Source organism: Gastrolobium bilobum, unplaced genomic scaffold, assembly GCF_033153095.1.
Source record: "Gastrolobium bilobum isolate Gb01-03AN ecotype WA unplaced genomic scaffold, APGP_CSIRO_Gbil_v1 utg2535, whole genome shotgun sequence".
In the NCBI taxonomy this organism is placed as follows: Eukaryota; Viridiplantae; Streptophyta; class Magnoliopsida; order Fabales; family Fabaceae; genus Gastrolobium; species Gastrolobium bilobum.
Window position 1 is genome coordinate 246,770 of NW_026897536.1, and position 16,783 is coordinate 263,552.

The 16,783-nt window shown below is 37.7% G+C and overlaps 2 protein-coding genes across 2 annotated transcripts; both read right to left on the bottom strand.

Moving 5' to 3' along the window:
- Positions 1–3,704: 3,704 nt before the first annotated feature.
- LOC133307776 (fasciclin-like arabinogalactan protein 3) lies at positions 3,705–4,781 on the bottom strand. The gene is made up of 2 exons (XM_061508327.1): positions 4,256–4,781; positions 3,705–4,042 (listed from the first exon to the last, which is right to left on the bottom strand). The coding sequence occupies exons 1-2, from the start codon at positions 4,779–4,781 to the stop codon at positions 3,705–3,707; spliced, it is 864 nt and encodes a 287-aa protein (XP_061364311.1).
- A 1,283-nt stretch (positions 4,782–6,064) lies between these two features.
- Positions 6,065–9,326, bottom strand: LOC133307798 (uncharacterized). Its single transcript, XM_061508359.1, has 4 exons — positions 8,972–9,326; positions 7,422–7,518; positions 6,992–7,051; positions 6,065–6,434 (listed from the first exon to the last, which is right to left on the bottom strand). Exons 1-4 carry the CDS (start codon positions 9,244–9,246, stop codon positions 6,345–6,347), a joined length of 522 nt encoding a protein of 173 aa, XP_061364343.1. The 5' UTR covers positions 9,247–9,326; the 3' UTR covers positions 6,065–6,344.
- Between the last annotated feature and the right edge of the window lie 7,457 nt (positions 9,327–16,783).

The window sequence follows — 16,783 nt, forward strand, 5'->3', positions numbered from 1 at the left end:
TGCACAGGTATGTCAGCTAGCTCCACCTGAAACTGCAAGGTTTCAGATGGTTGGGAAGAACTGGACTCACTTGTTATGTCCTTATAAAAAATATTTTCTTTGAAAATGACATCCCTACTGACCACACACTTCCTTTCAGCTACAAGCCAGAGCTTGTAACCTTTTACACCAAGGGGATACCCTATAAAGACAGACTTTAAGGCTCTACGACTCAGTTTATCTTGCCTAATGTGCATATAGGCAAGACATCCAAAAGGCTTCAGGTGATTTAGATTTGGTGGCTTATTAGACCAAAGTTCCATTGGGGTCTTAAAGTCTATGGTGGAAGAAGGGCACCTATTTATAACATAGGTGGCTGTAGCAACAGCCTCTGCCCAAAAAACCTTGCCAAGACCAGATTCAGCAAGCATGCACCTCACCTTATTCAAAATTGTCCTATTCATCCTCTCAGCCACCCCATTTTGCTGGGGTGTCTCAGCACAGGTCCTATGCCTTTGGATCCCATGCTCTTTGCAAAAATCAGCAAACTGATTGTTACAAAACTCTAAGCCATTATCAGTCCTAAGAACTTTAACCCTTTTTCCAGTTTTATTCTCAACCAGGATTTTCCAATCCTTAAAACTAACAAAAGCTTGATCCTTATGTTTTAGGAAGTAGGTCCAGACCCTTCTGGAATATGAGTCAACTATTGAAATGAAATAGTGACATCCAGATAAAGAACTGGGGATATTAGGAGATCCCCACAGGTCTGAATGGACATATCCAAGCACTGCCTTAGAGGTATTGCTAGCTGCAGCAAAAGGGAGCTTGTGAGTCTTTCCCAAAATACAGTTTTCACAAAACTCCACACAAGTTACCCCTTTTGAGCTAATAATACCTTGCTTATACAGCTCAGACAGCCCCTGGTTGCTGATGTGTCCAAGTCTCCTATGCCAGAGAATGGATTCATCAGCTTTTGCAGCTGCCACACAGGCTTCTTGTGTGACAGCTTGGCCTTCTAATATATAGAGGCCATTCACAAGTTTTCCTCTCATGAGGACTTGTGATCCCTTGACAATATCAAGCAGTCCTTGCTTACTTCTAAACTCAAGACCACTACAGTCAAGCATCCCTAAGGAGATCAAGTTTCTCCTTAATGCAGGAACAAATCTAACTTATTTTAGAATTTTACAGCTCCCATCACTCATCTTGTACATGACAGACCCCACACCCTTTATTTCACACACTTGGTCATTCCCCATTAAGACTTTGTCACCCCTTTGAGACTCCAGCCCACTAAGCCACTCTTTTCTAGATGTCATATGGTATGTGCACCCAGAATCCATCACCATTCAGCTTCAAAGGTTTTATCAGACAAAACCAGTGCTTCAACACTGTTAAAGTCAATGAGTACATTTGCATACTCAGTTTTACCTTGCTGTTTGGGGACACTCCTTGGGTTTTCAGGGCAATTCCTTTTCAGGTGGCCCTCTTTATGACAAGGCCAGCACACAAGCTTGCCTTGTGATTGGCTTTTACTCTTATCTTGGTTTCCCTGGACACTTTGATTACCTTAGGGAACAAAATAGTTGTTCCCCTTCTTCTTACTGTTTGACTTCCCCCTTTTATTCCCCTTTCCTTTAACATAGAGGCCTTCAGCAGTAGGCTTTTTGTGAGAAATCATCTCAACTTCTCTAGCCCTCAAGGCCTCAGTAATCTCATCAATGGTCATATCCCCCTTACTATATTTTATAGCATCCTTAACCCCTCTATAAGGGTCAGGAAGAGAATTCAAGAGGATCAGGATTTGATCCTCTTCAGAGACAACAGCCCCTGCATTCTCCAGCTGTAGAGTTAACCTATTAAACTCATCAAGGTTATCCTCTAGACACTTACTAGGATCCATCTTGAAGGAGAAAAATCTTTCCTTCAAGAACATTTTGTTGGGGGCTGACTTGGTTTGATACAGACTCTCTAACTTTAGCCAGAGCTCATGAGGGTCAGTGATCTTGCTAACCCTACGCAGTACACTATCAGAGATATTGACAACTATGAGACTATGAGCTAAAGATAGCAGGTCCTTCCTTTCCTTTGGTGTCAAGTTTTCAGGTAGGTCCTTTGCAGGTCCTATTGCATCCTCACATTTTTGCTGAACCAACACAGCCTTCATCTTAATTTTCCACATATTAAAATCACCTCTCCCATCAAATTTCTCCACCTCCAGCTTAGTGATGCCCATCTTGCCGAACCTCCACAGCCGAGCAAGCAAACCGAATGGTAGAGGGGGGGGAAAGATATGACAGACCAAAGAAAATAACAGAAAGAGAAATGGAACCTAAGCTCCTGATACCACTTGTTGTAATTTGGGAAATTCGTTTCACAAACAGTAACGCAAGAAACATAGCAAGAAAGAATAAAGAGAGCATAAAGAAAGGAGACACCAGTATTTTACAGGTTCAGAAACTCAGTGTTAGTGAGTTTCCTACGTCCTGGGGCCTAAGGAGGGTTAAACGCTCTCTGAGATTTACTCTGTATTCAAATAAAGTTCAAAAGCAGAGTTTACAGTATACAATTTCAAATGTACAAAATTAAAGCATATGAAGAAACTAAACACAGAAACAAATCAACAAGAAATACAATCTTGAAAAACCACATCAAGATTATAAATCAGAATCAAAAGGTTAAAGAGGACTTCCCAATCTTTGAGCCAGCAAAGGAATCGTAGTTCCTTTCACACGATCTCCAAGCTGATCAACATCAGCTTCACAGATCTTCCTCACAAGGTTGAGCTTCCACCTTTCGACCGTCGATCAGAAAAATACACCGATCAATAGAACCGTCTTGTTGAGATGAACAAGTTTCTCCAAATCACCATAGATCAAATCTCAGTGTATCACTCATTATTCTCAGAATGAAAGCACTCACAAACCCTAGCGAACAGTGTGTTCGAGAGAGTTCCTTCTTGGGATGGAAACCGAGTCAGAAAAATCACACACTATGGTCACTGAGGGCTCAGCTGAGGTTAAGTGTCTCACTTGCCATCACAAGGTAAAACGACATCGTTTTACTTGTGTTGCAAAGTAGGCCTCATCCTTTCAATTGGGCCAGCAACATAAGCAACAAATATTGAAGGAGATCAAAGAGATTAACACATCTATGTTTATGAAATACATATAACAAAAACCTTTCAAATAAAGGTTTGTATCAGTTTCCCTTACCCTTTCTTTCTTACAGCATTCAGAAGCTTAGAATTGCTAGGCTCTTACGTGATTAAGATTTACTACTAAAAATATATATGGATGCGGTAAGTTCCTGCTATGGCATTGTCATTGCCCGTACGAATTTGTAAGTTCCTAGTTTCAAACAAAGTGATGAAATTGAAAGACATATTATGGTTTATTAAGAAATTAAATTGACAAAATAAAAACAAACTTTGCATCTAACAGAGAAGGTAGAGAAGAGAGAGGATCAAATTTATTGTGTAAATCCATTACAATAGGACAAAAAATTACATAAAAAGAAAAATAAAATGGTTGAAGCATCCTCAATCCGAACATGAAAATATCAATTTTTTATTTTATTTTTTGCTTCTGAATATTGCAAGTTCAGTATCTTAATTTCTTCGAACGAGTCATCTTCCCCTTCTTATTCTTCTTATACAGGTGTATTTAAAACGTATATATATGTTACTTTTCGTTTTTTTTTGTTTTGCTTTGAGAATCATCTTACAAAACGAACAAGAGGGAAGCGAAGCCCATCACTGCTCCAACCAAACCCATCTTAGTGAATGAAGAGCTTCCAGAAGCTGGAGTATCTGCAGCAGCCTCATCACCTACCGGGCCTGGAGCCAAGGCAGGAGCCTCAGACACGGTTGGGCCTGGTACTGTGGTTTCTGGGGCTTCGGCAGCTTCAGTCGGAGAATCGGCCACAACGCTTTCACTAGGTGAAGACGCTGGGGTGGTCTCCGAAGGAGTTGGTGCCTCGGCACTCTTTGCTGGCACAGGGGACTTTGCACTCTGTGCCGAAGCTGGTGCCTTGGCCTCAGATGATGATGGCACTGGGGCTGAGGTACCTTGTGCTGGTGAAGCTGGTGCCTTTCCACTTTGTGATGAGGCAGGGGCCTTGGCAGCTTGTGATGCTGTTGGGGCCTTTGCAGCCTGTGATGCTGCTGGGGCCTTTGCAGCCTGTGTTGGTGTGGATGTGTTTGCGGATGTTGATGGAGCCTTTGCTCCTTGTGGGGTCTGTGAACCAGATGGTGCTGATGGAGATTGTGAACTATCAACGCCAGGGGCAATGATGGGTTTGGTGACTTGGAGAATGGAGATGTTGAAAGGTTCACTGGTGACGGTTTTCACGAGCTCAGCGTCGGCAGGGGCACCGCTTGCGGCAGAGCCGAAAGCGAGATTGCCCTCGCCAACTTGTGCAACCTTAAGGAAGCCTTGCTGGTTAGTGGCGAGGCCTGAAGCTTGGTAAAGGGTGGTCAGTTGTTCGTTGCTACCTAGAGCTTCCATCAGCTTCTTCTCATCAAAATAGTCAAGGACAACATTAGTGCTGATGATGGCCTTGATGGCTTGTGAGGACTTGCCGGAGATGGAGGAGAGGCCGGCGTTGTCGACGACGAGGACGGTGATGGTGTTGCGTTTGTTGATGTCATCTGCTAGCTTGGTTTCGGTGAGGTATTTGTTGAAGGTGGAATACTCTGGGTATTGGCCTAGCAGTTTTGTGATGTCGAAGGCATGAATGGCAGAAGAGAATGCAAGCAAAAGAGCCAAATAGAGGAGGGAAGAGCTTTTGGAACCCATCTTTTGTTTCTTTTCTTGCAAGTTTAATTTTACTTCTTTCTTTTTTATCTTTCGGATTTGTGTCCGAAACAATGCCTTAATAAAATGAGATAATCGGGGGGTTTATATACATTACGAGCTATGTGGAATTGAGGTTTGTGTTCAATAACAGATTTGGTAAATGAACTGTGAACCTCTCTCTTACCTAACTATTTGAAGAACATTGTGGATGGTTAAGCATAATTTGCATAATGAAACAAGGGATAATAGTTAACGTGTATATTTTTAGGGTGATCGCTATTGGTGGTCATACGTGATGAATATGTGGTTTCTCAAAATTAGGGTTTTGCTATGTTTGCGTTCATTCTTGTATGTCGCACATTTCACCAACAGTTTCTGGTACAGTTGTTGCTCTAATCTTATCTCAATGAAGCATTAAGGGCATTCGATAGATCATATATCCCTGAATAGCTTGTGCTATATTTAGACAATTCAAGATTTCTACTCACGTTCTCTATTAATTGTGGTTTATTATAATTTCAAAAAAAAAAAATAATTTAATATGAATATAGAAATAAAAATATAATTAATTAAAATTTTCATTTAATATAAGTTCATTTAATTAAATAATAATTTAAATGTATATAGCGAAAATTGTCGCTAAAGTTACGAGAAAACTTGAAAGCCAATAATTCCACCTCGCGTCGAAGTTCAATCATTGAAGGGTGGTATCCTTTGGGTGCTCTGATAAGAATTGGTCTTGGGCTCTATTCCCAAGTTATTGGCTTGAACATCCGTACCCAACATATATATAATTCCTAACCACTATATTGCACCGACATCGACGTAAGATACGACATGACAAACATTTCAACACGTTAGAATATGTTTTGATATTAAATAAAATTTTTAATTTATGTAATATATATTATTTTAATATTCAATAATTTAACCAAAAAATGAAGTTAAACTTATAATTTCAATCAATTATGAAAAAAACATAAGATATTCTAAATATTTATATTAAACTCAATAAAATGATAATCGTAATCTAGCGAATCTAAAATGACAATGTAAGGATTCATGATTACCTGAACCTGACCACAAATAATAAAAATAATTCTTGAATAAACATACAACATTCTTATGATTTTGGGATTACAAACATGAGAATCCAAACAACGACGATATACAAAGTACCAATAAAAATTGAAAATAATGACAGGAACATAGTGTTTCATCAAGAAAATTTGTGCTGTAATAAACCACCTGATTATCCAATAGATAACATAAAAACAGCAACAAAAAATTCATACAAACATTATCATTCTTGATACATAAACTGATGACAAATATCTTGGAATTTGATTGAATACAAAACCAAATGTATTAGTTCTCATCCGAGACAGTTAACATATCCAAAATGACTGTCTCAACTCTCAAATCATGTCATCTCAAACTAACCACAAATACAACAGGTTAATATATTATAAACAGGTTTCATTGTAGGATTTCTACCATTACAACAATTTATCTAGCTTCACTTCAAGTGATGCCAAAAAAAACACTTGCGAACAACTAAAGTCAACTAGTGCTTGATATCTCGTCTATGATATCCGAGATGACCTTGTCCATGTCTAGATTCTTCATTGGTTTAAACGGACGCTTCATGTCCTAATAAAAAAATAAAGTTTGCAAACCAAATATGATTTGTTTAAGAGGACAGATAAAAAGAAATTGGAGGCTTTTTTTTACAACATCAACATCAACATCAACATCAACATCAACATCAACAGCACTTTTAACCCCAAGTTAATTGAAGTCAGTGGTAGACGAACTCAATGATAAATAAGAGGAGATTAAAAAATAAAATAAAATAATAAAATAAGATAAGATAAAAATAAAAAAAAAAATAAAATAAATACATAAATAAATACAAAAATAAAAATAAAAAATTGGGGAAGGGGGAAATAAGATAAAAGACAAGAAGGGGAAAAGAAAGAGAAGGGGGATTGGAGGCTTTTTTTTTAATAAAAAAAAAAATCAGTTTTATGTAAGAAAGATATCTTTAATAAAACAGAGTGATATCCTAATAAATGATGTCGGAGGCTAATGGTTAAAAACAAATTCCTAATATAGCTCATGCACAAATGGAACACTGATTGATAATTAACAAATTAGGACGACAATTTCCAATTATTCATGTTTGATAACACTAGGGCAGGAGTTACCAAGAGGCTAATGAACTTCTTGCCCCCTTGTTGCCGTATTTCAAAGCAACCTCTCCTTGGCTGTTCATTAAGAAAAAAAGGTCAAAGTCGTATCAGTCAATCTGTTGACATCAATAACAGTTGGACAACAAAGAATAATCAAATAATATATCATATGAAACTCAAAAATCATTTGCGTTGTTCTGAAGTCTTAGAATGGTCCTAAACAATATATACACAGAAAAACAGTGCGTTATCTAACTCAATTTAGAATCAGGAAACTTTTCAAAGCCAGTCTCATCCAAAATGTCAATGGCAGTAGCCTTCGTACATTATTAGTGTCCCTTCCCTTTTGCTTAAAAGCAAAGTTACATTTTATTTCTAGTGCGGATACAAAACTATCAAACAAAACGCTTCATTTTTTCAAATAAAAACTGAAAAAATAACATACCTTTTCAGGGTTCACTATCACAGTGATTCCACCAGTGCTCTTCTCTAGTCCTTCTTTCACCAGATTGGCTCTAGTCTTGAATGAATTGCATTGCTTACTAATGCAAATAAGCAATTACAATGTATAAGAGATAATAATAATAATAATGATGATAATAATAATTTTACTGGTGCATATTGAACTGTTAGCTAGGTATGAGAACCAAGTATGTACCCTCAAGGGGTGTTGAATATCACTATAGGGGTGTCATGGTACCGACCAAGGTTGTTCCAAGGTTTCCCAAGTGCTGCATATAACAATGGGGAGTGGTGTTAACGGCTACAATGGCTCTCAATGTTGACAAAATAACAGCTCATGAAAATGGTGAATTGCGTGTGTTAATGGTTGGTGTAGAAGAAGGGGGTATGTATAGTTAGGGTTAGGCTCTATCCATGTGAGAGAGTCAACCAAGTCAACTGTTATGAAGAGAGTCATTGTAGCCTGACCTTGTTGGGCAAGGCACTTTGAAGACGCTGTCAGTAATACAGCGCCTGCTGTGCAGGATGGGTGTTGGGGAAGGGACATTCCAACATAGGACATTTGGGATGTTCGCTGAATCAGCACTGGGTGGCAGTGCTATGGTGGCAGCACTGACGCTGCTGGGTTGATAAAGCAGAGGTAATATGGGCCCTCTGTTATTGGGATGGCCATATTGGCCGGCCGGAACACATATAAAGGGCGGGCAATTAGGTTTAGCAAATGGTCAAAGAACCAATAACAAAATGTTTATTTACCAACTTTTGAGTGATCAAGGATACTACATAAAATGAAATTTGAAAATTTTTGGATTCCTCTCCAATCAAAAGTAGCAACTAAAGCGTCTGATTCTCTTTTTTTGGGCGTATCTAGAGTTAGTACCAAACAAGAACCTCTCAATATACACGCCTATACAGGGTACAGCTTTAGGAGTTAATTCCAAACTTTAAAAACTAGATGACCAACTATCCCTTACAACAGTTATGCAAGATAATGAAAAATAGCTTGAAATATATCACATAAATGATGTACAATGCTCAATGTGATAATTTCAAACTAGGAATTGACAACACAGCTTAACCATAACTCGAACTACAAAATTATAAGACACAAGTCATTGTCGAGTTGCATAAAATAAATATGTGAAGCCTATGTTTCCAAAGAACGAAAATAGAGACAAGATATAACCAAGTAAGGTAACAAGTGACTCTGTTCCAAAAACTGAAAAAGAACAATAGAATAGTTAAATAAGATGCATAAAATGAGTGACTGTGAAATCTTTGTTTCAGAAGAATGAAGACACAGCAATCGAATAATCAAATAAAGTACATTGAAAAAATCACTAATTTTCTAAGTTCCTGTTTGTTAAAGCTTAACTAAAAATGAAAGCCTTGCACACAACCATGTGACTCACATGTTCGATTAATAACTATCAGCATCTAACAAATGCAAGGTATGGTGTGTCTGCGCGTAACAAGGGAAACTTCATAACACCAAGGTTAAGAAAAGGGCAAAAAAGGAAACGAGTCACAAACCAATGCTCAACGACGATAGTCTTGTTAGAAGCATCTAGAACGTTCTCAGAGGAATCACCGTCCACTTTATCACTCTCAGCCGGAGCACCTTCTTCTTCTTCTTCTTCTTTCCACTTTACCTGCTTACCCTTCGCCTTCTTCGTCTTCTTCTTCTCTTCCGGCAACTCCGCAACAGGCTGAGACCCTGAGCTCGCGGCGGAGCGCTTCGTCGTCGACCGAGTGACCCTCCCCGGCGCTGCCGTGGCCTCCTCCGCCTTGCGTTTCGCGGGTGGCATGTTAAGAAACCCTAAAAAGCGAGAAAGAGGGAAGGGTTTTATCTTCTATGACTGTGACTATCAATCTATCTATCTATTCATTTTTTTGGCCAAGTGGGACATTCATATTTATGCGTCTTTTTGTTTCCAGTTTTCCCGCGCATGGGGGTTTGAACCAACGGTCGAGATCGGTTGTGAGAAGGATGGACGGCCCTGATGGGTGAGTCTGGAAAAGGTTTCTGCGGTGCAGAGTATTCGAATCGAACGTTATTTTCAGACCACGATGGCAAAATCGATTCCTGTTATGTGTCTGAGAAATAATATAAAAGCTTATCTAAATACATACAACAGATTTTAAATTCTTGATTTTTGCAAACTATTATATTCCATTAAATAAACTAGCAGAGTAATAAACTAGGGTTTGGTATTTCTCTTTAAAAGAAATAGAATTATATTATTTTAAGATAGAGAAAAATATAAATAATAAAAATCATGAAAGAGAAAGTGAATATTTTTTTTAAAAAAATAAAATTTAAATAAAAATATTAATTTATATTTTTTTTCATTTAAAATGATAGAATTCTATGTCTTTTTACAAACATTTTTCCCAATAAACTAAAAATACAAGTAATATATCTTTGCTAAATTTCCCTCCAAAATTTTCATCCTCCTACTTTGACCAATCAAATAATTTACTTTTTTTAATTTTTTAATCTATTAAATAATTCTATTCCCATTAATGACTCTGCTGGTTTTTACGAAAATCAATGACCTTGAAACCACTTAAAGTAGTTATTGACAACGAGCAGATGAAGAGAGAATCTGTATTTAATTTTTACCAAATATATTTTTAGAGAGGAACAATTAACTGTACTTAAAAAGAACTTGTGTTTGATTCCGAGCAAATATATTTTTGAAAAGGTGATGAATTTTAATTGTGACTCAGGATTAATTTCATACAGGTTCAAAGAATAGAAGCTTATAAATACAGGGTTTATAAGAATTATGTTGTAGGAAAAATGATTGTGTAATATTATAGCAATTCATTTTGCATGCCATAATTTTTCTTTTTTCTTTTTTCTTCAAAAAGTGTGGGCTCACAAAATGTTGTGTGTATAAGAAAGTTTATTATGTCATGTTAAATGACAAATGCAAACGTCATAAATACTGCCTCAAAAGGTAATTTTAGGGTTGATATATTAAAAAATAAAATATAATAAAAAAATAAAATCGGAAGGGTCATATACCGGATCCAAGGGACCATGATTTGGAGATGGTGAGTTTGGTTCGGATAAGATTTTAACTTAGTGTCCATTGACTGAAATGTATCATAATGTTGAGATAATTTGCATTTTTCATAAATCTCAAGTGAGCTTTCCCGGTCTTTTAAAAAAAATTCTGGTATCAAACGGGCGTTTGGTTGAGGAGAAATTTTTTAATACTAGGAAAATGTAATTATTAGAAAAATAGTTGAAAAGTGAGTTTGGTAAGAAAATATAAAAAAAGTTATTTGGTTGGAAAAAAATTTACCGGAAAAATTTGGAAAATATTATAAAATCTATGTTTGGTTTGAGTTAAAATATTGATGCGAAAATGAGTTACAATTACCAAAATAACCCTTATACTTTTTTTTTGTCAAATTTGGTGCCGCCATGGAGGGTCATTTTTGTCGAGAGATTGGAGTTCAACTTTTCACTTCCTCATTCATCCCAAAATACCAAATGCAAAGTGGTATTTTGAAATAGTGATTTTCATCAAATTTTTCACACAACTAACTTTTCCTATGCATCTTATTTTATTAGGAAATTTTCTGAAAATCTTATACCAAACATGATAATACTTGATACCCACTTACACTTACCAAACATCCCCTCATTGAAAAATTACATTCCCGATATTTTAATTTTTGAAGAAAATTTCCAACCTCAAATCCCATCCCAGAGACGGTATTTTGGAAATTCCATCCAATGGAAAAATATGGAATACTTTTTGAGACAAAAATATCCCTGTAGGTAAACAATGAGAGCGTGAAAGGGAAAATCATAAAATGAAAGCTTCAAGGATACACTATTGTGAAAACCTCCACTCAGATAGTGTGAGATTTGGGAGAGAGGCTTTGAAGAAGCTTTAGGTTATTTTTGTAAATTCGGTTAATATTCTCAACAATATTTTACAATCAGCTAAGGTAGTGTCAAGAAAACTCACTTAATATTTTCGAAAATATTTTGGTTTATTAAATAGGTTTTTGATAATATTTTCAAAAAATAATTTTTCTAACATATTCTTGATAATCGTGATTCTCAAGTAAAAAAAATTCCTAAATCAAACGCCCCATAAGTGTTTGAAAAAAGTCAAATCCACGCGTTAAAAATAATCGAGATAATATCTATTCCTCCATTAACATTACAAATATTGCTAGTGCATTAAGTTGAGCACAAACTTGCGATTGATTTCTCTATCACGTTTTACTGTTAGAATTTGCGACTGCATACTTGAAATTGAATTCATGCCTTGTATTGTGTGTTGAATGGTCTTTTGAAATGTAACACACATATATCTAAGGTTGTGTTATAATTTATTAAAAGAGTAAATATCATTTTTCGTCCCTAGAATTTTTTGCGAAGCACAATTTAGTCCCTCGGTTTAAAAAAGTCACATTTCAGTGTCTGATTTTTGAAAAAAAGGGACACGTTTATCCTTTTGTTAAATCCAATGTGACGGCCCACTTGACGGACGCCAGCTGGAACGTTAAGTGGCTGAGTCACTAATGTCCTGGCCACGTGGAGAGAAAACGACGTCGTTTAGATAGGTCCATTGTGTCTAGTTGGATGTTTGGACATGTGACCGTTGCATGAAAGGGTGAGTGACCCAATATAGTCCCTGTCAAATTAGAAACCATAAATCAGCCTAAGAATAAAAAAAACCCCAAAACATAATTTGTTGAAGATTGAAAATAGTGTCAAGTAGAAGGTGTTTACTGGCTATTTTCTGGTGCGTAGAAGAAGATGAGTATGTCATCTGGCTTGGGGGGATGAAGTGGGACTACGTCTTTTGGGTGTAGAACAACCTGACGGAATGGAGGTCGAAGGTGCAAGATGTTGGTGAGCAAGAACTGAGTATGAATGTGCAGGAAAGAATGCTGTGATGATTGCAAGTGTTGTAACAATGAAATGTTATGTACGAAATGTAGTTTTTCTTCAATGAAATTGAATGACTTGTTGACAACTGCGATGAATAAAGTTGAGAAGATGCAATGTAGTTCTGTTATTTGGGCTATAAAATGTGTTTATGTGTATAATGCTAACTTCATGATTCAATACAGTAAATGTCAAATTTGTTGCTGCAAATGGGAATTTGAGAACTGGATATTGGAACCTAATGATTTAAACTAGACCCCAACTTAGTCCCTGGAATTATGTATCGAGGGCCAAATAGGTCATTGAAAAATGCTATTGGGGCACGTTTTGGTCCCTGACAGTTAAAATTTGGACATGACCTGTTTAGACTAAATTGACCACAAGCTGCAACTTAAAAGCTGCATCTTAAAACCTACATTTTAATCCATGACACATTGGATTGCAGAATAAGCCAGATTGCAGTAAATGACAGTACAGAATTGAATTCAGCAAAGGAACTTGTAGTAAAAAATGCAGCAAAAGAAACTTGTAGTCAATAAAGATATCAGACAGTATAGAGACATAATGCAGCAAAAATTGGACATGAACATATTGCATTGAAATGTGTCCAAACAGCAACGACCAAAACCCAAACATGGACCACCTGCATTGTAGCCAGAATCAAAAAGACTCATACACAAATTCAAAAATCACCATACAGATACAGATTGCAGCAAAGGGAAAAAACTGATATAAAAAAAGAACTTGTAGTCAGTTACAATTCAAAACTCTTCCATCATAATTAAAGGCCTGCCAGAACTCATGGTCCACATAAACCATTCTAAACCATCATTCAAACTATTCCCCTGTTGTTGTTTTTTTTGCTTCAAAATACTCCCAGACAGAGACATATTGTGATTCAAAAAAAAGCATATACTTTAGTTAAATGTCTTAAATACAAAAAAATGGGGGTACCAAAAAATACAGTCATGAACATTGTTGCCTATACAACAAAAAAGTGAACCCCTATACAAAAAAACTGTATCCAACAATCATTCAAGCTGGTCTTGGTGGCCTAAACCCAGGTGTGGCCATGAATTCCATAAGCCTGCTCTTTGTGCCACTGCTTGTTGCATTGACAGTTTCAGTTGACAATTGTTCTGCTGGTGGTAGGGCTGTAGGTGGTGGGTTGTTGCCCCTAATGGCTTCCTCAGGTGCCTGGGACTGCCTTGAAGGTCCTCCTTGACTCAGAGGGATCTCCTCTTCATGTGGAGCTGCTATGTTGACATTAACTGCATGTGAAGGTGCTGCTGCTCTCCTCCCTCTCTTGCTTGTAGCTTGTCCCTTACAGATCTTGGTATAATGACCAGATTGCCCACATTTAACACAAACTGCGGCACATACCCTCTTTAATTTTTTTGTTTTGCTGACTTGCTCCTCAGTTTCATCCTTCTTCCTATGCTTTTTGGGACGGCCAATAGGCCTTAACCCAGCATGAGGGGAGAATCTTGTTGAGGTATGCCCAGGCATCTTCATTCAACTCCTTCAATTTATCCATTGTTCTTTGGAATTGGGGCACAGTTGTGCATCGTGCATCCTCCCATACTATTCCCCTAATGGCTTTGTCCTTCCATTGCTTAATAAAATTCTTCCACACGTGTTGCACACAGAACCTATGATGGGCACCAGGCATGACCTCCTGTAATGCTGGTATCAAACCTTGCATTCATATATCAAGCAACAACAAAAGTGATCACACATGGCTAGTAATGTACAGCTTTTAAAAAAGGAAAATACCTTTGAAAAAAACATACCTTTTGCTGATCACTTATGAAGTTCCATCCATGCACTACACAACTGCCAATGTCTTCTTGTAGCAAGGTCAGAAATCACTTCCAATTTTCTTTGGTCTCACTGTCAACAACTGCAAAAGCAATGACATAAAAGCTCTTGTTTGCATCCTCTTCCACTGCACTCAATAGCTGTCCCCCATAGTAACCTTTCAAGAAACATCCATCCAGTCCAATCAATGGTCTACAACCATCTTTGAATCCTTTCTTGCAGGCATCAAGGCAGACATACAGTTTGTTAAAAATTGGTGAGCTGTTAGGGACTGGTTGTGGAATTACTTGCATCTGGCAAGTGGAGCCAGGGTTGCTCCTCAAAACCTCAGCTAGGTAGTCCCTTAGCTTGCCATACTGGTTCCTTCTCACTTCCTTCTATGTTTTTCTTGGCTTTGTGTAGTGCCTTCCCTAATTTCTTCAGATGAACATGGACCTTGTACTCTTCCTTTAAATGCTCATAAGCCTCAGCTCTTGTCATATTGGGCTGTGTGACCAGTATTTTCTCCAACTTTGCAGCAACCCAATCCCTGGTGGCCCTTTTATTTTTGAAAATTCTGCAGCAGGTGTGGTTGTCATTGAATGTCTTGACTTGGAAACAATTGAATTTGTTGCTCCAAGAACAATATATCATCCACTCACAGTCAGCATTTGAGCACTTGGCTCTTGATCTTACCTTGTCATTCTTAAGTCATACAAACTGCCTCCCAAGACTTATATTGTAGTCTTTGACACCCTGTTTAAAGTGCTCCAAACTGGCAAACTCCATTCCAAGCTCGAGTTGTACTAGACCAAAGGGTTGCTCCTCATTAAACTTGGGAAACACTTCCCTCTCAACCTCCTCATCCCCACTTGAAGGTGGAGTCTTCAATTCTTCAGAATTGTAACCACAGCCCTGATCTTCAAATGACATATTCTGCTCATCCTCTGAATCCTTTTCTTCCCTGTCACTCTTGTTAACTGTCTTTTTTTTTCTTCTTTCATTTCACCTTCTTTTTCAATGCAATAATTGGTTCATCATCTGTTTCGTCTTCAACACCCGGTGGCGGAGGCTTATAAGGCTCGTCTTCTACACTGTCATATGAATCACTTGACAGTCCATTGCCCCCCTCTTCATATTCATCATCATGAGTCATATGGGAGTCAGACAAACTGTCGACTGAATCACCTAATATCCCCTCCTCATCAGCACTTTCAGGAGGAGTTGGATCTGCAGGCCCACCCAAAATCTCAGGAATTGCAATGCAACCATCAAAATATATGTCTATTTTGTTCCCATTACTTAAGGCAGCCTTGACCATTTGCAAAACATCAGAATCCTTTTCAAGAAGATGCAACCCAACCTCTAAATCACTCTCACCAGGCTTCAACCACCACATCCGCCTACATTTGTGGTAACCATACCCCTTGAACAGAGCTTCAAGGGCACGAAGGTTTACATAGTCTGCATCCATTTCTGGTAAATCATCCACTCTCCCATTCACATAATTCAGCTTCCTTTCATCATTCCTAACCAACACACCCCCATGATGATATCTCATGACTATATACTCATCCATCTGCATATGAAACAAAACATAATCATTTTTTACACTACCATCATATTAATTTACAATATCATACAACTAATCAATTTTTATCAATATTAGACACTGTCATAAAAGTAACACACTCGATTATTTTAAATGGTTGCATTGCTAACAAATTGGGGCTTTTTTTGTAATCACTACACATAGCAACTTAAAATAACAACAGGGGGACCACATGCAATTAATGGTTCCAAAAATATTCTACCAAAGGGGACCACACAAAAAAAACCCTAACAATGTCTTGCCCTTAATCGCACATGGGGGACCACTTGACGGACAAATGACATTTTTAAACACCATTTTAAATAGGAAAGAGGGACCACAGATAATAAAGAAATGAAAGAATCTCACGTACCTTGCACGAATGTAACAAGAGACACAACCGATTTAAGGATCTTCACCCTAAACCACACTACTTTCAAAAGCTTGCAACTTCAGAAGCCACGTACATCAACAAAGCACCCTGGGTCACCAACCTTCACCGCAAATGAAGCTCACGATCTGAGGAAATGGGGGAGGAAATGGCGGGTATGGACGACTTACTTGTGTGACTGTGTCAACTGAGTCAACAACAAAGGTTCAACTCACATGGCATTCCTCAAACGACGTCGTTCCCTTTCTACACACCTGATACAACCTTCCAATGTAATACGACGTCGTTCCTTTCTCTCCACGTGGCCAGCACGTTAGTGACTCAGCCACTTAACGTTCCAGCTGGCGTTCGTCAAGTGGGCCGTCACATTGGATTTAACAGAAAGATAAATGTGTCCCTTTTTTTCAAAAATCAGACACTGAAATGTGACATTTTTAAACCGAGGGACTAAATTGTGCTTCGCAAAAATTTCCAGGGACTAAAAAGGGTATTTACTCTTATTAAAATTTCGAGTAACTTTTACATATAAATGTAGGGGTTTATGTCTGTAATGTTACTGAACAAAACCTCCAATTTTCTGCAGACACAATGTCTGCGGGGTTCACAGTAAATATTTTTTGAAAAAAGAAAAGAAAAGGG

Coding starts and splice junctions, on each gene's coding strand:
- LOC133307798 (XM_061508359.1), bottom strand. CDS start 9,246: ATGCCACCCGCGAAACGCAAGGCGGAGGAGGCCACGGCAGCGCCGGGG. Junction 7,519..8,971: donor ACTATCGTCGTTGAGCATTG/GTTTGTGACTCG, acceptor TATTTGCATTAG/TAAGCAATGCAATTCATTCA. Junction 7,052..7,421: donor TGATAGTGAACCCTGAAAAG/GTATGTTATTTT, acceptor CTTAATGAACAG/CCAAGGAGAGGTTGCTTTGA.
- LOC133307776 (XM_061508327.1), bottom strand. CDS start 4,781: ATGGGTTCCAAAAGCTCTTCCCTCCTCTATTTGGCTCTTTTGCTTGCA. Junction 4,043..4,255: donor CATTGCCCCTGGCGTTGATA/GTTCACAATCTC, acceptor AAGGTACCTCAG/CCCCAGTGCCATCATCATCT.